The 24,435-nt window shown below is 32.9% G+C and overlaps 1 protein-coding gene across 4 annotated transcripts in view; it reads right to left on the bottom strand.

Annotated features, from left to right (window-relative positions):
- LOC139501646 (neuralized-like protein 4) overlaps nucleotides 1–24,435 on the bottom strand; it is a 46,558-nt gene that overhangs the window by 5,766 nt on the left and 16,357 nt on the right. For 3 of the 4 annotated variants that reach the window (XM_071290784.1, XM_071290786.1, XM_071290785.1), the window contains 12 exons: nucleotides 24,333–24,411; nucleotides 23,201–23,370; nucleotides 22,196–22,324; nucleotides 21,542–21,681; nucleotides 18,102–18,314; nucleotides 16,761–16,859; nucleotides 16,350–16,469; nucleotides 14,576–14,743; nucleotides 12,201–12,359; nucleotides 11,350–11,529; nucleotides 1,753–1,834; nucleotides 564–671 (listed from right to left, as the gene is read on the bottom strand). In XM_071290784.1, the coding sequence (XP_071146885.1) occupies nucleotides 564–671; nucleotides 1,753–1,834; nucleotides 11,350–11,529; nucleotides 12,201–12,359; nucleotides 14,576–14,743; nucleotides 16,350–16,469; nucleotides 16,761–16,859; nucleotides 18,102–18,314; nucleotides 21,542–21,681; nucleotides 22,196–22,324; nucleotides 23,201–23,370; nucleotides 24,333–24,411 (1,647 nt within the window). Of the gene's footprint in view, nucleotides 1–563; nucleotides 672–792; nucleotides 852–1,752; nucleotides 1,835–11,349; nucleotides 11,530–12,200; nucleotides 12,360–14,575; nucleotides 14,744–16,349; nucleotides 16,470–16,760; nucleotides 16,860–18,101; nucleotides 18,315–21,541; nucleotides 21,682–22,195; nucleotides 22,325–23,200; nucleotides 23,371–24,332; nucleotides 24,412–24,435 lie in introns of those variants that run through there. The other variant, XM_071290787.1, reaches the window with a different exon arrangement.

Raw genomic sequence — 24,435 nt, 5'->3', positions numbered from 1 at the left:
CATTGATCCGAATAGACAGTCACACCTGGCAAGGTGTGCCCTAGAGGCGTGGTTAACATGATACCGAAGTGCAAATAACAATTTACCTTTCAACAAGCCATCTACGAGTTTTGCCACAGAACCGTGAATACACACATCGTATAAACCTAGTCATAGCAGAGACAGTAAAAGGTCAATAAGAGTACACCAACATATTGTCTTTGCAGATTATTGTACTTTAATTTGTTCACCTTATCAGTCCGATAATGCATTAATTAAAAATAAATTTATAACTTTTTGTGTTGTCTAAAAAATTAATTTGAATATATACGTTTAACATAGAAAATTTATCTCAGGAATGTGTACAATTGCACGTCTGTGTGTTTTATCTTATGAATAGTATTGGCATTAGCAAATCTTATCTACACAAACATTATTCTGCCTTCTCCACTCAGTGGCGATTCATTGACTTCAGTTTACATGTAAAAAGTATGGCCATTTTTATTTCAACATTTGTATTTGGTATTGAAATAATTTATAAGCAAGACATAACTGTGTTTTTATTATATATATGTTATACATACCAGGAACTCCTAACAGTATTTTTATCCTAGAACAAATATTTTGGTATTCACAGTTCCGGGCTAAGTTTGGTTCTACAATGTTTATTCTTCCTGACTTCTCCTTTACCACTACAAAACATGATAACATGATTTTAATACCTCATCTCATGAATATTCATATAACAAGACAACAGATTCTTCCTGACTTCTCCTTTACCACTACAAAACATGATAACATGATTTTAATACCTCATCTCATGAATATTCATATAACAAGACAACAGATTCTTCCTGACTTCTCCTTTACCACTACAAAACATGATAACACGATTTCAATACCTCATCTCATGAATATTCATAAAATAAGACTATAGATTCTCACTAATTTCTCCTTTACCACTACAAAACATGATAACATGGTTTTAATACCTCATCTCATAATAAGACTATAGATTCTCCCTGATTTCTCCCCTTACCACTACAAAACATGATAACATGATTTCAATACCTCATCTCATAATAAGACTATAGATTCTCCCTGATTTCTCCACTTACCACTACAAAACCTGATAACATGATACCACATCTCATGAATATTCATATTATAACTCATCTCATGAATATTCATATTATAAACCTATAGATTCTCCCTAATTTCTCCTCTTACAACTGCAAAACATGATAACATGATTTCAATACCTCATCTCATATTAAGACTAAAGATTCTTCCTGATTTTCCCCCTTACCACTACAAAACATGATAACATGATATACTTCATCTCATGAATATTTATATTATAAAACTATAGATTCTCACTAATTTCTCCTTTACCACTACAAAACATGATAACATGATTTCAATACTTCATCTCACAAATATTCATATTATAAACCTATGGATTCTCCCTAATTTCTCCCCTTACCACTACAAAACATGATAACATGATATCAATATCTCATCTCAAGAATATTCATATAATAAGACTATAGATTCTCCCTGATTTCTTACCTTACCACTGCAAAACATGATAACATGATTTCAATACCTCATCTCATGAATATTCATATAACATATAACATAGAACTATAGATAACATTTACCACTTTTGATAAATAACATTAAATTTTCTTATATTCTTATTAGGAACAATACTTAATGATTAAAACCAAAAGACTATGGAATCAAGCAATTAAATACAACATATAATACCTTCATCGAAATCAGCTTTTTCTCTGTCCTCTGCTATACACATAGGGACGGGTGATACACGTTCTGTTGGTACAACAGAAACCTATAAATACAATTTTTTAACCTAATTACACAATCCTAAGTGTTTGACATAGTATAAGTAGAGGTTTGGATAACACTCACTTAGTTTGAATTACATCTATATAAGTTAGGATTATTTCAATTAAATTATTTGTGATTCCCTAAGTGCACTTTTGGATGGATATAACTGTGGTTTGTTAAAAAGGGAGATAATATATTTTGAACTATGGATCACATCTTTTTTTTATTTATTGTGGTGTAAAAGCATTGAACAAAGCATATTTTGAATGGAAACCTAAAGTAATAGCACATTCTGTAAACAGGGGAGATAATAACATGTTTATATTACCATACATTTCTATTTTCCCACAGCCAGTGTAGGGAATGGGATTATGGTATATAATCAGGGGAGGTTATTTCCTAATCATATCAACAATCTGTTATTCAGAATCAAGAGATGGATAAGTCCCCTTCGTGATTTCCCCATTCCTTAGTCAGGGGAGATAATTACCTGTTCACATTGACAATCTGTAATTCAGAATCAAGAGATGGATAAGTCCCCTTCGTGATTACCTCATTTCTTAGTTAGGGGAGATAATTACCTGTTCACATTGACAATCTGTGATTCAGAATCAAGAGATGGTTAAGTCCCCTTCGTGATTACCCCATTCCTTAGTCAGGGGAGATAATTACCTGTTTACATAGACAATCTGTGATTCAGAATCAAGAGATCCCTTTCGTGATTTCCCCATTCCTTAGTCAGGGGAGATAATTACCTGTTCACATTGACAATCTGTGATTCAGAATAATGAGATGGAGAAGTCCCCTTCGCGATTACCCCATTCCTTAGTCAGGGGAGATAATTACCTGTTCACATTGACAATCTGTGATTCAGAATCAAGAGATGGATAAGTCCCCTTCGTGATTACCCCATTCCTTAGTCAGGGGAGATAATTACCTGTTTACATAGACAATCTGTGATTCAGAATCAAGAGATCCCTTTCGTGATTTCCCCATTCCTTAGTCAGGGGAGATAATTACCTGTTCACATTGACAATCTGTAATTCAGAATCAAGAGATGGATAAGTCCCCTTCGTGATTACCCCATTCCTTCGTCAGGGGAGATAATTACCTGTTCACATTCACAATCTGTGATTCAGAATCAAGAGATGGAAAAGTCCCATTCATGATTTCCCCATTCCTTAGTCAGGGGAGATAATTACCTGTTCACATTGACAATCTGTGATTCAGAATCAAGAGAATGATAAGTCCCATTCATGATTTCCCAATTCCTTAGTCAGGGGAGATAATTACCTGTTCACATTGACAATCTGTGAATCAGAATCAAGAGATTGATAAGTCCCATTCGTGATTTCCCCATTCCTTAGTCAGGGGAGATAATTACCTGTTCACATTGACAATCTGTGATTCAGAATAATGAGATGGATAAGTCCCCTTCCTGATTTCCCCATTCCTTAGTCAGGGGAGATAATTACCTGTTCACATTGACAATCTGTGATTCAGAATCAAGAGATCGATAAGTCCCCTTCGTGATTACCCCATTCCTTAGTCAGGGGAGATAATTACCTGTTCACATTGACAATCTGTGATTCAGAATCAAGATAAGGATAAGTCCCCTTCGTGATTTCCCCATTCCTTAGTCAGGGGAGATAATTACCTGTTCACATTGACAATCTGTGATTCAGAATCAAGAGATCGATAAGTCCCCTTCGTGATTACCCCATTCATTAGTCAGGGGAGATAATTACCTGTTCACATTGACAATCTGTGATTCAGAATCAAGAGATTGATAAGTCCCCTTTGTGATTTCCCCATTCCTTAGTCAGGGGAGATAATTACCTGTTCACATTGACAATCTGTGATTCAGAATCAAGAGATGGTTAAGTCCCCTTCGTGATTTCCCCATTCCTTAGTCAGGGGAGATAATTACCTGTTCACATTGACAATGGTAATTTTTGAAATCTCAAGAAGAGATTTTATATGAATTTATAGGGTTAAATAAACTTACCATGAAATTACATTTATATTATATAGAATATGTTTGCTTTCACAACATGTTCTCATCGCAATTAACTAGGTGATTAAAAATTACATCCATGAGATGTACTCACCTACGTCATAGTTCACCTGTGTAACATACACTAGCTTTAGTTTTAATTTGTCGTTTAATTGAATAATTTCAATTAAGTGAACAAAAAACTGAATTTATTCCAGGGGTGGTGGTGGATTGTGGTAAGTATATTTAACCCTATAAATTCATATAAAATCTCTTCTTGAGATTTCAAAAATTACCATTTTATATGAATTTGGTTAAATATACTTACCATGAAATTACATTTATATTATATAGAATATTTACTGATTAACAAGCAGTATTTCATTTGGTGGAGGATAAATTCTCTCACACACATACAATTTCAACATATAAAAAATTATGTGAAATTTTTTAAAAAGTAACTACATTAAATTTTGTAAATACGGATATTAGTAAAAACCGAAATTACTGAATTTATTATACAATGAAGCTATTCTGCATAACTATATGTATCAATGGCAAACTTTGCAGATTGTATAAATACAAGTATGCAAAATTAATAGACTTGATGTAGAGTTGTCTCAATGGCACTCACATGTATATATATACCCCATCTTTCTATATCTGATGAATAAATAATCTGCAGGTCAGTATAGAAATAATTATATTAAAGCTCCTTCATTATGAGCTAAATGTGTTGTAATATTTATGCAACAGTAAATAAGCATTTATTTCTGAATAGGTTGTTCTTGTTGCTTGTACAAATCGACAAGAAGTAATCCAACCTTAATTTCATTACTTTCCACTTTGAAACTTAAGTTTATTTGGAAACATTATTACCTTTCTTTAACTTTCCATTGTTTTCTCTATATTAATATAATAACAGATAATATATGATTGCTGTCGTCTTTTGATAACCTGATCAATATCACATCTTTAGAAATAAATTCTTTTCTACTTAATTAAAGAATTATAAGCAATTAAAATATACTTTGTAAATAGGTGTCCTTAATACAATCAAAGTTTATTAAAGACTCAAACTAAAGTTGTTTCATGATTATGCTAAATCTGGATTAATCTTTAAACTTTTTTTTTTAAAGTTATAGTCCCTGAGAATTTGCTTCTCTGCTAGATATACTACTTTTAATATTTTATAGATTTAGAATAAAATATTTTCATCAAGAGAAGTCTTGTACTATTGTATAATGACAATTCTCTAAACTGACTAAATTTAAAAAATCTGATAAAATTTCTATGAGTGGTAGAACCTTTGAATACAATGTCTACCATTTCAACCATGAACAATATTTTTGTTTTGTATTGGACTACTCAAGTGTAAAAATACAGAAATGGACAAATCAGTGGAAAAGTTTCAATATACATGTTTCCATTGATATACTGCTTCCACAGAACATTTGGATGTTGAGCTGAATTAAAGCCATGATTGTTGTCCTTATAAGTCCAAAAAGAATGCTAACAGATGATTTTCTCCAGCTATGAAAAATCTGTCTAAAATAAAATGTTTTGATATTTCTAATTAACATTTCACAACGGTTAACTTTCTAGAATATCTTGCCATGACGTACAGTTCCAAATTTAAAGAAACAAAAATTTGACATAATGAACAACTCTTGTATGTTGCTCTTGACAATTGTTTATATTAATTTCAGAAATTATTTCGCTATCAGAAATACTAAAATGCAACTTGTCAAATATAGTTCTATAGTTGTATTTATTGAAAAACACTTGTTTGGCAATATGGAAAACACTTGTACTAACTTGCAGTATCCTTAAGTGTTCTTAGTTATTTCAGAAATGGTTTCCCTATCAAAAATGCTCATTTTATTTCTGTCTTGGTTCACCTCATCTGAATCCTATACATTCTGATATGATTCAATATATATCAACCAAACAGCTTTTGGTAGTATTTTGTGACTTCAACCCAGTCATTTGGTTAAAGTTAGTCACTCAGAAGAATTTTGCATTTGTCCCCAGATTTGGCAAAAACAAAATTAATGTGATTTAAATAATCACATCTTTCAAAACCAATATTGAATCAAAATTCAAAGTAATTGTTTAAAATAAACACATTTCAATTTTGTGTAGCATATTCTTGCATAAGATACTAACTCTATGCTATATATTTATATTATTCTGGCTGGTAAAATGGAAATTGAAAAAAGTGAATAATTACCATCAATTCCGAGGTTAAAATCACATGCATTCGGAAAACCTTCCTGCATATAGATAATACACAACTTGACTTTGACCAGACTAGATTTTTGTAACTTTATGCTTATAATGAGCAAAAATAAAAATAAACAGTGACATTTTAATATTTAGGTATAATATTAAGAAAATGTCTCGCATTTGATTTGATATAATCATGGAATTATCATACTATATTTTACTTCCATGTACTATTCTTAGACTATTGAAAGCTATTTGCTAACTATTAATCATTCTTTTAAATAAATTGCTTTTCCTACATTTTGCTGTTAGATTAACTGCTTCTACACTGGTGCTAAAAATTTGAGAACCAAATGAAATGTATATATGTTATATGTTTATATTGGTACATCATGTGTTACTCCAAAAAAAAAACTCTTCTTTTTTTCTGCATCTCGTAAAGACTGACTAAATAAAAGGTTTATATAAAGAGCTGTATAATAGATAGTTTCAAATCTTGAGAACTACTTCAATTTCCTAGACCATGTCTAGCATTTTAAATAAATCCTGCATCCACAATGCTTTAAATCTTATTTATTTATTTACCAATATTTTACTAATTTTTTTTTTTTTTTTTTTTTTTTACAAGATCTAAATTAATGATAATCTTGTTTCTATAAATCAGCATATTTGAGTCCTCTATACTTCAGAATTCTGAATCAATATTTAACTCTAGGAAAAACAATGTGTAGCCATTGCATAAACTGTTGGGTTCTACCAATCTCACATTAAGAATAAAACAGACCCAATGAATGAATCCTTATAGCAGAAACTTGCCCATCTGTTGGCATTGCTTAGAAAACTTAAGATGTAAATTAAGGCATAATTTTCTATATTTAAAAGAGCATCCAAACTCATTTGCTTTCATGATTGGAAGATATATGTATAATTTGACAGTGATTCCCATATAGTGAGGGTAAGATAGTCTCTTAAGTCTTACGTTATCACCTCTTTTTTGTGTACTCAAAACAAAACAGAATTAGTACATATTATATTTAATAAATGCATTGGCAATGTACACTCTGAATTATGTAATCAATATATAAGCCATTACCTTGAATGAGTCTTTGTGAAATGCATCATGGCATCCCCTAAACTCTTTATTCAATAGACAATCTAATGTTTACATAAAAACATATAAAAGCCTTTGTTTCCTTACTGCCGACAAAAACAAACAATTGGTTATAGCAGTTCATACTTATAATATTCATGTTCTTCTTGTCATAAGTAAACTGACCATGAAATTTAATATTAGTAAAAAGAGTTGTCACAAGCTATCAACTGTATTTAGAACAGTGCTCCATTCTTACTGTCTCCATGTCTGTTAGAGCATTGGAGAATTATTTATCAGTAAAAAAATAATTAAATATTTACAGAAATTTGCTGTTCTGGAAAAATATTTCAGGCTTCTAAGAATTACTGTCCTGATTTAAACTGGACATATTTAAAAGAAGTATGCATTGGTATGCTTAAACTGCAATCACATTTGTATTGTACTAGATAACAATGTATTATTTTAGTGTCTTTAATATCTGTCTTGACTATTTCCAGACACTTGTTCAATATATCATCAATATGAGCAAATATGTTAATTGACTAAACTGTTGGTTCATCACAAAAAACAATGTGCAACCAAATATTAGCTATGCTTGTGTTGTTTTAAAATATAATAAAAGTAGACATAATGTTCCCTGGGTGGAAGGATGTCTAGAAAAGTCAGATAGACCTGGACTTAAATTCACTAGTCTGATTCTAATTTATTTTATTTGCAACAATCATCCACATGCAATTCTATGCTCCATAAATATCAATGTGCAATCAATAAATAGTTATGATTTAATTTTATGTAAGATATCAAATCTGTATTTTATTAGAATGAATGCAACTTATAGATTCTAAATCATACATGTTGTTCTAGTTCCTATGTTTCCTGTATGAAACATGTCAACATTAATCAAATAGACTTGGGCAAAATCCCTATTCTATTTTAAGTCTATAGTGATCCATTGAGCACGTTTTATTTTCAATAAATATGGTTTATGTTCCCTGAATGGAAGGTTAACCAAATAAACATCATCAGATGTGGGCAAAAACCCTATTCTGATTGTGATGTATTTATCAACTGTTAAAACAGTATCACTGTTGGTCTACGCTCCCTGTATGGAACGTTTTCCAAATAAAACAATCAGAAATGGGCAGATTCCCTTTTCTGATTGAAATTTATTGAACCAATTGAGGTTCTAGTCACAATAGTGGTATACGCTCCCATACGGACGTTATCCACATTAAAATAATCAGATCTGGTCAAAATACCTATTCTGACTTAATAGTTATAAATGTGTTTACAGTCTCGTGTACCAGGTGTACACGTAACAGACTGCAAATTGTAAACAATCAAACCAATTGAGGTTCTAGTGACAATAGTGGTATACGCTCCCATACGGACGTTTTCCACATGAAAAACAATCAGATCTGGTCAAAATACCTATTCTGATTTTAATATAGTGATGTGTTTACACAGTCTCGTGTACAGACTGCAAAATGTAAACAATCGACTTTATCCAAACTTTACACTCGACCCGTTTCGTAGCATTGCTCTAATGCAGTGAAAAATCCGGTCAGCTGAGCGTGAAAAAAAAAAACAAAAAAAACATCCGTTTAAATATATATCTTTTTAAAAACGTAGCACTCACGTAACATGTCCGATTTTGACAGCTAAATTCTGCCTTTCCTCGGACCCGATTTAATGTTTGAAAATGGCGTCTAAACAAAGGTCATTTTCTATGTCGTCGTATTTCCAGACTCGTAAGCTGTAAAAATGACGAAAACGTGCATATCAGAAACTTGGCAGAAGCGCTGTATTCTGATTCACATTAAATTAATCGTATACCGATATTCCGAAAACAAATAATGTCTTTATAAAACATAAGGATTTTCAACAGTAAACTGTTAAAAATCCTTGCCGACGAGAAACATGCGTTCTCTTGAACGCAAAAATTAAAACTAAAGCTAGTGTATGTTACACAGGTGAACTATGACGTAGGTGAGTACATCTCATGGATGTAATTTTTAATCACCTAGTTAATTGCGATGAGAACATGTTGTGAAAGCAAACATATTCTATATAATATAAATGTAATTTCATGGTAAGTATATTTAACCAAATTCATATAAAATCTGTGATTCAGAATAATGAGATTGAGAAGTCCCCTTCGTGATTTCCCCATTCCTTAGTCAGGGGAGATAATTACCTGTTCAGATTGACAATCTGTGATTCAGAATGAACAGATGGAGAAGTCCCCTTTGTGATTTCCCCACTCCTTAGTCAGGGGAGATAATTACCTGTTCACATTGACAATCTGTGATTCAGAATCAAGAGATGGATAAGTCCCCTTTCGTGATTTCCCCATTCCTTAGTCAGGGGAGATAATTACCTGTTCACATTGACAATCTGTGATTCAGAATAATGAGATGGATAAGTCCCCTTCGTGATTTCCCCATTCCTTAGTCAGGGGAGATAATTACCTGTTCACATTCACAATCTGTGATTCAGAATCAAGAGATGGATAAGTCCCCTTCGTGATTTCCCCATTCCTTAGTCAGGGGAGATAATTACCTGTTCACATTGACAATCTGTGATTCAGAATCAAGAGATTGATGAGTCCCCTTAATGATTTCCCCATTCCTTAGTCAGGGGAGATAATTACCCATTCACATTCACAATCTGTGATTCAGAATCAAGAGATGGAGAAGCCCCCTTGGTGATTACCCCATTCCTTAGTCAGGGGAGATAATTACCTGTTGACATTACCTCTGTGATTCAGAATAATGAGATGGAGAAGTCCCCTTTGTGATTTCCCCATTCCTTAGTCAGGGGAGATAATTACCTGTTCAGATTGACAATCTGTGATTCAGAATCAAGAGATGGAGAAGTCCCCTTCGTGATTTCCCCATTCCTTAGTCAGGGGAGATAATTACCTGTTCACATTGACAATCTGTGATTCAGAATCAAGAGAAGGAGAAGTCTCCTTTGTGATTTCCCCATTCCTTAGTCAGGGGAGATAATTACCTGTTCAGATTGACAATCTGTGATTCAGAATCAAGAGATGGAGAAGTCCCCTTTGTGATTTCCCCATTCCTTAGTCAGGGGAGATAATTACCTGTTCACATTGACAATCTGTGATTCAGAATCAAGAGAAGGAGAAGTCTCCTTTGTGATTTCCCCATTCCTTAGTCAGGGGAGATAATTACCTGTTCACATTGACAATCTGTGATTCAGATTCAAGAGATGGATAAGTCCCCTTCGTGATTTCCCCATTCCTTAGTCAGGGGAGATAATTACCTGTTCACATTGACAATCTGTGATTCAAAATCAAGAGATGGAGAAGTCCCATTCGTGATTTCCCCATTCCTTAGTCAGGGGAGATAATTACCTGTTCAAATTGACAATCTGTGATTCAGAATAATGAGATGGAGAAGTCTCCTTCGTGATTTCCCCATTCCTTAGTCAGGGGAGATAATTACCTGTTCAGATTGACAATCTGTGATTCAGAATGAAGAGATGGAGAAGTCCCCTTCGTGATTTCCCCACTCCTTAGTCAGGGGAAATAATTACCTGTTCACATTGACAATCTGTGATTCAGAATCAAGAGATGGATAAGTCCCCTTCGTGATTTCCCCATTCCTTAGTCAGGGGAGATAATTACCTGTTCTCATTGACAATCTGTGATTCAGAATAATGAGATGGATAAGTCCCCTTTGTGATTTCCCCATTCCTTAGTCAGGGGAAATAATTACCTGTTCACATTCACAATCTGTGATTCAGAATCAAGAGATGGATAAGTCCCCTTCGTGATTTCCCCATTCCTTAGTCAGGGGAGATAATTACCTGTTGACATTGACAATCTGTGATTCAGAATCAAGAGATTGATGAGTCCCCTTAATGATTTCCACATTCCTTAGTCAGGGGAGATAATTACCTGTTCACATTGACAATCTGTGATTCAGAATCAAGAGATGGAGAAGCCCCCTTCGTGATTAACCCATTCCTTAGTCAGGGGAGATAATTACCTGTTCACATTGACAATCTGTGATTCAGAATCAAGAGATGGAGAAGTCCCATTCGTGATTTCCCCATTCCTTAGTCAGGGGAGATAATTACCTGTTCACATTGACAATCTGTGATTCAGATTCAAGAGATGGATAAGTCCCCTTCGTGATTTCCCAATTCCTTAGTCAGGGGAGATAATTACCTGTTCACATTGACCGTAGAGATCTATTATTCCATAACATGGATAGGGAATGTCCCTGGCTGCTACACCTTGGTCCATATTATCTATATATAGGTGCAAACAGAAGTCATTATCTATTAATAAGCCTACAGTTTGGCCTATTTTTAACTGGTCTAGATTTGGTCCATATTTTTCTTTCACCTGTAAAAGAAAACACTTAATCATTGTATTTCAAATAAGTCTAACTGAAATATTTTGGTACAGATACAAAATAAAACCATTTACAAGATCTATTGACAAGATGATAATTTTTATATTTATTTCCTTGTTTCTCTTTGGATTTGTTATCATAAATTCCCATTTGGATAGAAGTTAGCAGTTATTTTATATGTACAAAGATATCTAATAACATTGTAAAAATGGTATAAATATTTCTTATCTCATTGGAAAAAATATTCTGTATTCTTTAATCAATTAGGGTAAACTAAGATCCTTGTCATATGGTCTCATTGGCAATCATACCCCGTCTTCTTGTCTTTTTAAGTTTAAAAATATTTCATGTCATTTAAAATAATATTATAAAGGAACTTTTAATTCCATGTAATTGGAAATAATATTATAAAGGAACTTTTAATTTCATGTAATTGGAAATAGTATTATAAAGGAAACTTTTAATTCCATGTAATTGGAAATAATATTATAAAGGAACTTTTAATTTCATGTAATTGGAAATAGTATTATAAAGGAACTTGTAATTTCATGAAAAGAGGACTATTTGGATGCAAGAGAAACTGATCACCTCTTTTTAAATTTGGCACTCTTTACCTAATCACAACAACTGTAGACTTAATCTTCTTGTATTATTACATTACCTTGACACCACAACTGTAAACTGAATCTCCTTGTACTACAATACAGGACTTTTTAATACCAATGGCTGATACTGGAAAGTTAAATCTGTCAGGTGTAAAACCCAATACACCAACAACTAGTGAGCAACTCCAACAGGCATTTAATTTATCTACTTTTATCTGAAAATATAAACAAAAAACAATTTAATAACCACAGGTCATTTAGAAAATTAAAAGGGAGTATAAACTTGGTGTGAGCCAAGGCTCCGTGTTGAAGGCCGTACATTGACCTATAATGGTTTACTTTTTTAAATTGTTATTTGGACGGAGAGTTGTCTCATTGGCACTCACACCACATCTTCCTATATCTATAAACATCTATTCTTAACTGAGAGTATGTCTAAATAAAGATCTAGCAGGTGATTTGAGATTCTAAATGTCAGACGATTTCATTCATAAAAAAATATATTGAGCTTGTTTCCAATTTGCACTGATCCGTTTCAGGACTTTTCTGATTAAGTATGAGCAAATACAATTGAGGTAAGCAAAGGCTCACCTGAATCTATCTTCAACACTTGTCACTTTCTAACAAAGACTCGCCTGAATCTATCTTCAACACTTGTCACTTTCTAACAAAGGCTCACCTGAATCTATCTTCAACACTTGTCACTTTCTAACAAAGGTTCACCTGAATCTATCTTCAACACTTGTCACTTTCTAACAAAGGCTCACCTGAATCTATCTTCAACACTTGTCACTTTCTAACAAAGACTCGCCTGAATCTATCTTCAACACTTGTCACTTTCTAACAAAGGCTCACCTGAATCTATCTTCAACACTTGTCACTTTCTAACAAAGGTTCACCTGAATCTATCTTCAACACTTGTCACTTTCTAACAAAGGCTCACCTGAATCTATCTTCAACACTTGTCACTTTCTAACAAAGACTCGCCTGAATCTATCTTCAACACTTGTCACTTTCTAACAAAGGCTCACCTGAATCTATCTTCAACACTTGTCACTTTCTAACAAAGGCTCACCTGAATCTATCTTCAACACTTGTCACTTTCTAACAAAGGCTCACCTGAATCTATCTTCAACACTTGTCACTTTCTAACAAAGGTTCACCTGAATCTATCTTCAACACTTGTCACTTTCTAACAAAGGTTCACCTGAATCTATCTTCAACACTTGTCACTTTCTAACAAAGGCTCACCTGAATCTATCTTCAGCACTTGTCACTTTCTAACAAAGACTCGCCTGAATCTATCTTCAACACTTGTCACTTTCTAACAAAGGCTCACCTGAATCTATCTTCAACACTTGTCACTTTCTAACAAAGGTTCACCTGAATCTATCTTCAACACTTGTCACTTTCTAACAAAGGTTCACCTGAATCTATCTTCAACACTTGTCACTTTCTAACAAAGGTTCACCTGAATCTATCTTCAACACTTGTCACTTTCTAACAAAGGCTCACCTGAATCTATCTTCAACACTTGTCACTTTCTAACAAAGGCTCACCTGAATCTATCTTCAACACTTGTCACTTTCTAACAAAGGTTCACCTGAATCTATCTTCAACACTTGTCACTTTCTAACAAAGGCTCACCTGAATCTATCTTCAACACTTGTCACTTTCTAACAAAGACTCGCCTGAATCTATCTTCAACACTTGTCACTTTCTAACAAAGGCTCATCTGAATCTATCTTCAACACTTGTCACTTTCTAACAAAGGCTCACCTTTTTTAAGTTCTTGTTTTTGCTGATCCTTTTAGTTATTTACACCTTCTCTCTACTATAGTGTTTACCAAAATGGGTAAACCATCTTTTTGTAAAGGGCCAGCAAAATTTCAGCTATATGTCATTTTTTTGGATCTTGTCTTGCTGACTGTTTTTGCTGTGTGATGTTTTTCTTTTAATTAGCCTATATAGTGTTTGCCCAAAACTAATTTTAAAACTCTTAGTAGGAGTCCACTAACAATTCCAACTTTGTTTACTAATTAGTAGATATTATATAACTAAAGATCAAAGCCAAAAACTTCAAAATTGGGAAATAACTCCTATAAATTGCAGCCATATTGCTTATTTGTAGATCTGTGATTTCCTTTGTGTACTTTTTAAGTTATAACATGTTACTATTAATAGGTTGCTTTGAACTGTTGTTTTGGTTAGTTCACATCAAATACTTTCTATTTGCATATAGTGGGAAATAATTACAAGAAAGTGATGATGCCCTTTGAGTACTAACCATTACATTATTTTAATTATAAGTTTTATGTTGTGACATTATTTTTATCTATAGAGCATGTTTATTTTCTATACTTGTTTTTCATGTCATCTTGAATCATTTCAGTTTCTTATAACACGTAAAACAAAACCATAAGTTACTTACTTGGAATAACTTATTTCTCTTGAGACGACAACTAGTAACGATAACAGCTTGATTATAACTACCCGCTCTTTGAGCTGTACAGTTACCAGCTGACAGAATTATATTCTTTCCATGGTTACCATGGAAACTAACATCACTGGATGTATCCTGATCCTGATCTTTGTCAATCTACAATTATATAATTCTTATATGATTTGCATATTAGGGAATACGTTGATATGATTATTCCAGAAAACTTCCAGTAGTTGATCTTGACGTTGGTTATTTTTCAATATACGATGTTGACCGAACTTCTTTTGGTAACCAATGTAATCAAGATGACAGCGATAATAACACTGATGCTACAGAATTTATTTTCACTGCATGTTAATCGTTAAAAAAAAATAGTACACAAAAACATTCGTTGAATTATAATAAAAGTTTTTGCAGTTTACCTTTTTTCAGATAGCAAACTTCATTGAGTACATATTGTTGTGTTAACCAACAAATATATTCATGCGCCAGTCCTATTCAATGACATATATATATATAATTTACGTGCCATGAAAACGTGTTTAATCTTATAATAAATAATTTACAGTATTATAACCATGACAATTGTTCAATTTGTTTTAGTACAACTTTTTAATTTCCAAATTTAAAAGAACTAACAAAGATAGTGATTCAAACCACATCTCATTTTCTAAAGCATCGCTTAACAATTTCACAAGACAAGGAATAGACTATTCATAATCTCAATGCTTTTTCTTTCTCATGAGGTTGGATATTCTGTCAGATATAATTGATATATACTAGTCCTATTTATTTGAGATAAATAACATCATTATTTTCAAAACTTAAAATTTGTTAAAGTAAAGGTCATCTCCCCTTACCTCAACATATCTAACATGATAGACTGGTCAATTTAGACAGACTGGTCAATTTAGGATACAGGCCTCTACAATAACTGATTTGTCTTGGTCCTGAAATGTCTCCTGCCTTGCCAAACTGTCTATCAATCATGTCTACTAAATATGTCTCCTACGGTGCCTATCTGTCTATTAAACTTTGAGCTAAACCTGTCCAGGTGACGAACTGTCCTGTAAAGTTACCTTATCTACAAAGCGCAGCATTGATTCGGATCAGTAAGACTGGTTTCCGAGAAAAGTATACCTTTAGCCTGTTAAAAAGTACCTAACAAAGAACCAGTTAAAAATTATCGATTGCAAGTAAACATGTTGAAGAAAAAGGTTTTGCAATTGAATAAACAGAATACAGAAATATGTCAAATTAACATTTGTTTTTTTGTTTATAATTATACTTTGTTCATCAAAGTTGGATGAAATTTATTTTCTGCAGAATTATTGTACTTGTCCTGACGGATAAGCTTAACACAACTTTTACTTGTCCGACCTATTTACCCTTTGGTACCGGACAATCGGACAAGTGTTATTGTCGAGGTCTGGGATATCTTCTCTTTTTAAAGAACCAATCAAAGAGAAATTTATCTGCCCTTACTTCTACAATTCCTGACACAGCAAGCTGACTAGCAAGCATTGGATTATCTCCTCCTGAATAACTGATCACACAGAGAGTAATTTTCCCTTAACTTTACAAGTTCTGATACTGTTGACACCTGACTAGCAATCATTGGATTATCTCCCCCTGAATTACTGATCACACAGAGTTATTTCCCCTTACCTCTACAAGTTCTGATACTGTTGACACTTGACTATCAAGCATTGGATTATCTCCCCCTGAATTACTGATCACACAGAGAGTTATTTCCCCTTACCTCTACAAGTTCTGATACTGTTGACACTTGACTAGCAAGCATTGGATTATCTCCCCCTGAATTACTGATCACAGATATTGATTCTACAGATCCATATAAATCTATCACAGCAAACACATTCTGTAAGTAAACATAAGTGTTAACATAGTTTGATGATATATAAAAGTTGTACAGAAACAAGGTAAAAATCTTACATTACACTATATAACTATGAGTTACTTTTCAGTTTTCCATTATTATAGTCAAGAGATTGGTCTCCATCTAATATCATCTAAAGCCAGATAGCCTTCCATAAAGAAAACATGGAAATTTCAAAAACAGACAATGGCAAAATTTTCTCTTTCAAAATTTGTAAAAAGCATATATCATGTAATCATTTACTATCTATATTTATTTTTGTACCCACTTTACCTTAGGAATGTTAGAAGCAGCAACGCCCATATCTTCTCCATTGATATATACATGCATGGTGCCATCAGCACATCTCTTCACCCCAACTCTGTTTCCTATCTGAAAATTGGACATAAATTAAAATGAAAGTTGTAAAAATAACTCAGAGCTATAAATATTCATAAAATTGAGAATGGAAATGGGGAAAGTGTCAAAGAGACAACAACCCGACCATAGAGCAGACAACAGCAGAAGGTCACCAACAGGTCTTCAATGCAGCAAGAAATTCCCGCACCCAGAGGCGTCCTCCAGCTGGCCCCTAAACAAATATATATACTAGTTCAGTGATAATGGACGTCAAACTCTCCAATTATACACAAGAAACTAAAATTAAGATAATACAAGACCAACAAAGGCCAGGGGCTCCTGACTATATATATTCATGAATATTCTTGTCAGGTAAATACAGAGCTATAAATATTCATGAATATTCTTTGAAAGGTAAACACAGAGCTATAAATATTCATGAGTATTCTTGAAAGGTAAACACAGAGCTATAAATATTCATGAATATTCTTGACAGATAACACAGAGCTATAAATTTTCATGAATATTTTTTGAAAGGTAAACACAGAGCTATAACTATTCATGAGTATTCTTGAAAGGTAAACACAGTGCTATAAATATTCATGAATGTTCTTGAAAGGTAAACACAAAGCTATAAATATTCATGAATATTCTTTGAAAGGTAAACACAGAGCTATAAATATTCATGATTATTCTTGAAAGGTAAACACAGAGCTATAAATATTCATGATTATTCTTGACAGATAACACAGAGCTATATATATTCATGAATATTCTTTGAAAGGTAAACACAGAGCTATAAATATTCATGAGTATTTTTGAAAGGTAAACATAGAAATATAAATATTCATGAGTATTCTTGAAAGGTCAACACAGAGCTATAAATATTCATGAATATTCTTGACAGATAACATAGAGCTATAAATATTCATGAATATTCTTGACAGATAACATAGAGCTATAAATATTCATGAATATTCTTGACAGATAACATAGAGCTATAAATATTCATGAATATTCTTTGAAAGGTAAACACAAAGCTATACATATTCATGAATTTTCTTGAAAGGTAAAACACAGAGCTATAAATATTCATGAATTTTCTTGAAAGGTAAAACACAGAGCTATAAATATTCATGAATATTTTTGACAGATAACACAGAGCTACAAATATTCATGAGTATTCTCAACAGATAAACACAGCTATATTCATGAATAATATAAACCAGTACTGTATACATCTACTCTATGTACAATACAATTTATTAGACTTACCTCTAGTCTATATAAAGATGGAGTATAATTTTCCTTAATAAGTGAGCCACATTTCTTGACCTCTGAGCCCAGAACTACCCATGTTGGTTTAGAGACTAGTTCTGTAGCTCTGGTGGGGACCAAGGACTGTGGAGTAGAGTCAGATATAGCTGAACTGGTCAGTCCGATGTGTAATGATCCAGACCAAACTTTGGATAGTGTTTCTATTCTTATCTACAAATAAAGGAATATGATATAGCTGAACTGGTCAGTCCAATGTGTAATGATCCAGACCAAACTTTGGATAGTGTTTCTATTCTTATCTACAAATAAAGGAATATGATATAGCTGAACTGGTCAGTCCAATGTGTAATGATCCAGACCAAACTTTGGATAGTGTTTCTATTCTTATCTACAAATAAAGGAATATGATATAGCTGAACTGGTCAGTCCAATGTGTAATGATCCAGACCAAACTTTGGATAGTGTTTCTATTCTTATCTACAAATAAAGGAATATGATATAGCTGAACTGGTCAGTCCGATGTGTAACGATCCAGACCAAACTTTGGATAGTGTTTCTATTCTTATCTACAAATAAAGGAATATGATATAGCTGAACTGGTCAGTCCGATGTGTAACGATCCAGACCAAACTTTGGATAGTGTTTCTATTCTTATCTACAAATAAAGGAATATGATATAGCTGAACTGGTCAGTCCGATGTGTAATGATCCAGACCAAACTTTGGATAGTGTTTCTAATCTTATCTACAAATAAAGGAATATGATATAGCTGAACTGGTCAGTCCGATGTGTAACGATCCAGACCAAACCTTGGATAGGGTTTCTATTCTTATCTACAAATAAAGGAATATGATATAGCTGAACTGGTCAGTCCGATGTGTAACAATCCAGACCAAACTTTGGATAGTGTTTCTATTCTTATCTACAAATAAAGGAATATGATATAGCTGAACTGGTCAGTCCAATGTGTAACGATCCAGACCAAACTTTGGATAGAGTTTCTATTCTTATCTACAAATAAAGGAATATGATATAGCTGAACTGGTCAGTCCGATGTGTAATGATCCAGACCAAACTTTGGATAGGGTTTCTAATCTTATCTACAAATAAAGGAACATGATATAGCTGAACTGGTCAGTCCGATGTGTAATGATCCAGACCAAACTTTGGATAGTGTTTCTATTCTTATCTACAAATAAAGGAATATGATATAGCTGAACTGGTCAGTCCGATGTGTAATGATCCAGACCAAACTTTGGATAGGGTTTCTAATCTTATCTACAAATAAAGGAATATGATATAGCTAAACTGGTCAGTCCGATGTGTAACGATCCAGACCAAACTTTGGATAGTGTTTCTATTCTTATCTACAAATAAAGGAATATGATATAGCTGAACTGGTCAGTCCGATGTGTAATGATCCAGACCAAACTTTGGATAGTGTTTCTAATTTTATATACAAATAAAGGAATATTTAAAACATATGTTCAGAGAAGAATTGAAGGTTTTTCCATCTCACATGTGTATAATTCAAAATATTTAACTGAACTGTCTATTACTTTTACATAAGTTGTATTTAAGTGGGTCTTACTAATTAATTAAATTGAGCCATTCACCAATGATATTTACATTTTGTTCTCATGTTACACTGTCCTATGTGTGTCTTATTAGTTAATTAAGTTGAGCCATTCACCAATGATATTTACATTTTGTTCTCATGTTACACTGTCCTATGTGTGTCTTATTAGTTAATTAAGTTGAGCCATTCACAAATGATATTTACATTTTGTTCTCATGTTACACTGTCCTATGTGTGTCTTATTAGTTAATTAAATTGAGCCATTCACCAATGATATTCACATTTTGTTCTCATGTTACACTGTCCTATGTGTGTCTAATTAATTAAGTTGAGCCATTCACCAATAATATTTACATTTTGTTCTCATGTTACACTGTCCTATGTGTGTCTTATTAGTTAATTAAATTGAGCCATTCACCAATGATATTCACATTTTGTTCTCATGTTACACTGTCCTATGTGTGTCTAATTAATTAAGTTGAGCCATTCACCAATAATATTTACATTTTGTTCTCATGTTACACTGTCCTATGTGTGTCTTATTAGTTAATTAAATTGAGCCATTCACCAATGATATTTACATTTTGTTCTCATGTTACACTGTCCTATGTGTGTCTTATTAGTTAATTAAGTTGAGCCATTCACCAATGATATTTACATTTTGTTCTCATGTTACACTGTCCTATGTGTGTCTTATTAGTTAATTAAGTTGAGCCATTCACAAATGATATTTACATTTTGTTCTCATGTTACACTGTCCTATGTGTGTCTTATTAGTTAATTAAATTGAGCCATTCACCAATGATATTCACATTTTGTTCTCATGTTACACTGTCCTATGTGTGTCTAATTAATTAAGTTGAGCCATTCACCAATAATATTTACATTTTGTTCTCATGTTACACTGTCCTATGTGTGTCTTATTAGTTAATTAAATTGAGCCATTCACCAATGATATTCACATTTTGTTCTCATGTTACACTGTCCTATGTGTGTCTAATTAATTAAGTTGAGCCATTCACCAATAATATTTACATTTTGTTCTCATGTTACACTGTCCTATGTGTGTCTTATTAGTTAATTAAATTGAGCCATTCACCAATGATATTTACATTTTGTTCTCATGTTACACTGTCCTATGTGTGTCTTATTAGTTAATTAAGTTGAGCCATTCACCAATGATATTTACATTTTGTTCTCATGTTACACTGTCCTATGTGTGTCTTATTAGTTAATTAAGTTGAGCCATTCACAAATGATATTTACATTTTGTTCTCATGTTACACTGTCCTATGTGTGTCTTATTAGTTAATTAAATTGAGCCATTCACCAATGATATTCACATTTTGTTCTCATGTTACACTGTCCTATGTGTGTCTAATTAATTAAGTTGAGCCATTCACCAATAATATTTACATTTTGTTCTCATGTTACACTGTCCTATGTGTGTCTTATTAGTTAATTAAATTGAGCCATTCACCAATGATATTCACATTTTGTTCTCATGTTACACTGTCCTATGTGTGTCTAATTAATTAAGTTGAGCCATTCACCAATAATATTTACATTTTGTTCTCATGTTACACTGTCCTATGTGTGTCTTATTAGTTAATTAAATTGAGCCATTCACCAATGATATTCACATTTTGTTCTCATGTTACACTGTCCTATGTGTGTCTTATTAGTTAATTAAATTGAGCCATTCACCAATGATATTCACATTTTGTTCTCATGTTACACTGTCCTATGTGAAGGGAGAAGCACATTTCCTAGGGTTCAGTGTTAACAAATATGTTTAACCCCTCTACATTCTCAATGTGTCTGTCCAAGAGATTAAAATCTGGGGAAAGGAAAATACCTCAAAAAGTTCATCTCTTTTGAGTGGATCAGAACTAAATACCAGTCCATGGTTAAAATTTCTCGTTCTACATGCAGAAGAACCATTATTTTTGATAGAAATATTCTTCCCGCAGCACTGGCTAAACTTGTGTGTGACATCTGAAAAATAGAAGGTACCTTTAATTAAAGTTATTAACTAAAACCATTTACACCCGCTGCAATTTTTTGTTTGTTTGTACCTGTCCTCAGTCAGGAATCTGATGTTCAGGAGTTGCTGTTTGTTGATGTTGTTCATAAGTGTATCCCTATTCTTGTATTTTACATAGCTTACAAATGTAGGTTGTTGGTTTTCCTGTTGGAATGGTTTTACACTAGTAATTTTAGGAACCCTTTATAGCTTGCTGTTCGATGTGAGCAAAGGCTCTGTGTTGAATACTGTACTTTGACCTATAATGGTTTACTTTTATAAATTGTTACTAGGTTGGAGAGTTGTCTTATTGGCACTCATACCACATCTTCTTATATCTACTGTTAAATATTTTGATTTGAGACAGAACAATTTTTCTGGAATATAAACACAAAAATTTAGTAATGAACTTTGAACATACATAAAAGTCTGATGGGTCGTTATCCTATATATTAACTAAGGACAAAGTTAGAGGTTACACATTACCTGATGGTGATACTATTGACAGATCTGTACTATTTTGTAATAAATTATTATCTGTAGGAAGAACTCCAGAACCACTTGTAATAGACACTTGGCTACATTGTCCATATAAATCTATGACTGCAAATACATCTGTAAAATACAAAAAAAAGCTACCTTTTGGTGTCTACTTTTAGTTTCAATTGTACAGATTTATCTATTATGTATTATTGCAAGGGAAATAAATCATTTCCACATTCCATAATATTTTTAAATTTCTACTTAGAGAAATCCATCACTCATTGATTAATTAATTCAAAGAAAAAAAGAGATCTTCAAAAAAGAAGAAATACATGTATCAACACACAAAACTGCATGTGTTTAGCTGAGCAAACCACTCACTTCTACTGACAATGTACCAACTTACTTGTAGAAATATCTGAACAGGCCACTCTCTGCCACTGACAATGTACCAACTTACTTGTAGAAATATCTGAACAGGCCACTCACTGCCACTGACAATGTACCAACTTACTTGTAGAAATATCTGAACAGGCCACTCACTGCCACTGACAATGTACCAACTTACTTGTAGAAATATCTGAACAGGCCACTCACTGCCACTGACAATGTACCAACTTACTTGTAGAAATATCTGAACAGGCCACTCCCTGCTACTGACAATGTAATAACTTACTTGTAGAAATATCTGAACAGGCCACTCCCTGCTACTGACAATGTAATAACTTACTTGTAGAAATATCTGAACAGGCCACTCCCTGCTACTGACAATGTAATAACTTACTTGTAGAAATATCTGAACAGGCCACTCCCTGCTACTGACAATGTAATAACTTACTTGTAGAAATATCTGAACAGGCCATTCCCTGCTACTGACAATGTAATAACTTACTTGTAGAAATATCTGAACAGGCCACTCCCTGCTACTGACAATGTAACAATTTAATAACTTACTTGTAGAAATATCTGAGCAGGCCACTCACTGCAATCTACAATGTACCAACTTACTTGTAGAAATATCTGAACAGGCCACTCCCTGGTCTCTACCGTTATAATAAAAGTGTAGCGTCCCATCAGAACATCTCATCATCCCCAGACGACACCCCACAGTTACTAAATCTAAATCTAAAGGATAACCATTTCTTATAGTAGTACCATCCTGCATGATGGCAGATCCACTGAAAACAAAAAAAGAGGACACACATAAATATCTTGACTAAATCATTGCAAGTCAATTTAAAATGAAAAGTGGACACATACAAATGTCACGGCAACATCATAGAATATTTATATAATAGAAAACATAAATACAATAGCTGCATTGTATCATAGTCGCTGGAAAAACATAAGATGGACACACCTAAATGTCATAGCTGTATTAAAGCAGATTCAATTAAAGATGAAGTGGACACACATAAATGTTATGTCTTAATAGTAGCACATCCACTATAATTGTGTACCATAAAGGTATTGTTTATGTACTACAAAGGTATTGTTTGTGTACCATAAAGGTATTGTTTGTGTACTATAAAGGTATTGTTTGTGAACCATAAAGGTATTGTTTGTGTACCATAAAGGTATTGTTTGTGTACTATAAAGGTATTGTTTGTGTACCATAAATGTATTGTTTGTTTACCATAAAGGTATTGTTTGTGTACCATAAAGGTATTGTTTGTGTACTATAAATATTTGTGTACCATAAAGGTATTGTTTGTGTACCATAAAGGTATTGTTTGTGTACTATAAAGGTATTGTTTGTGTACCATAAAGGTATTGTTTGTGTACTATAAATATTTGTGTACCATAAAGGTATTGTTTGTGTACCATAAAGGTATCGTTTGTGTACCATAAAAGTATTGTTTGTGTACCATAAATGTATTGTTTGTGTACTATGAAGGTATTAATATTGTTTGTGTACCATAAAGGTATTGTTTGTGTACCATAAAGGTTTTGTTTGTGTACCATAAATGTATTGTTTGTCTACTATGAAGGTATTGTTTGTGTGCCATAAAGGTTGTTTGTGTACCATAAATGTATTGTTTGTCTACTATGAAGGTATTGTTTGTGTGCCATAAGCTATTGTTTGTATACTATAAAGGTATTGTTTGTGTATCATAAAGGTATTGTGACTAGAACATACCTTAACATCCATGTATCATAATCTATATCTGTCATGGTGTTAGGAAATTCTAAATCTTCTGGCTTGATGGCTGTTACTCCTAAAAAATATACCAAAGAAAAAT

Source organism: Mytilus edulis, chromosome 13 (assembly GCF_963676685.1).
Source record: "Mytilus edulis chromosome 13, xbMytEdul2.2, whole genome shotgun sequence".
Lineage (NCBI taxonomy): Eukaryota > Metazoa > Mollusca > Bivalvia > Mytilida > Mytilidae > Mytilus > Mytilus edulis.
The sequence above is the reverse complement of the archived record's forward strand: the minus strand, read 5'-3'. Positions and strand labels throughout refer to the sequence as shown.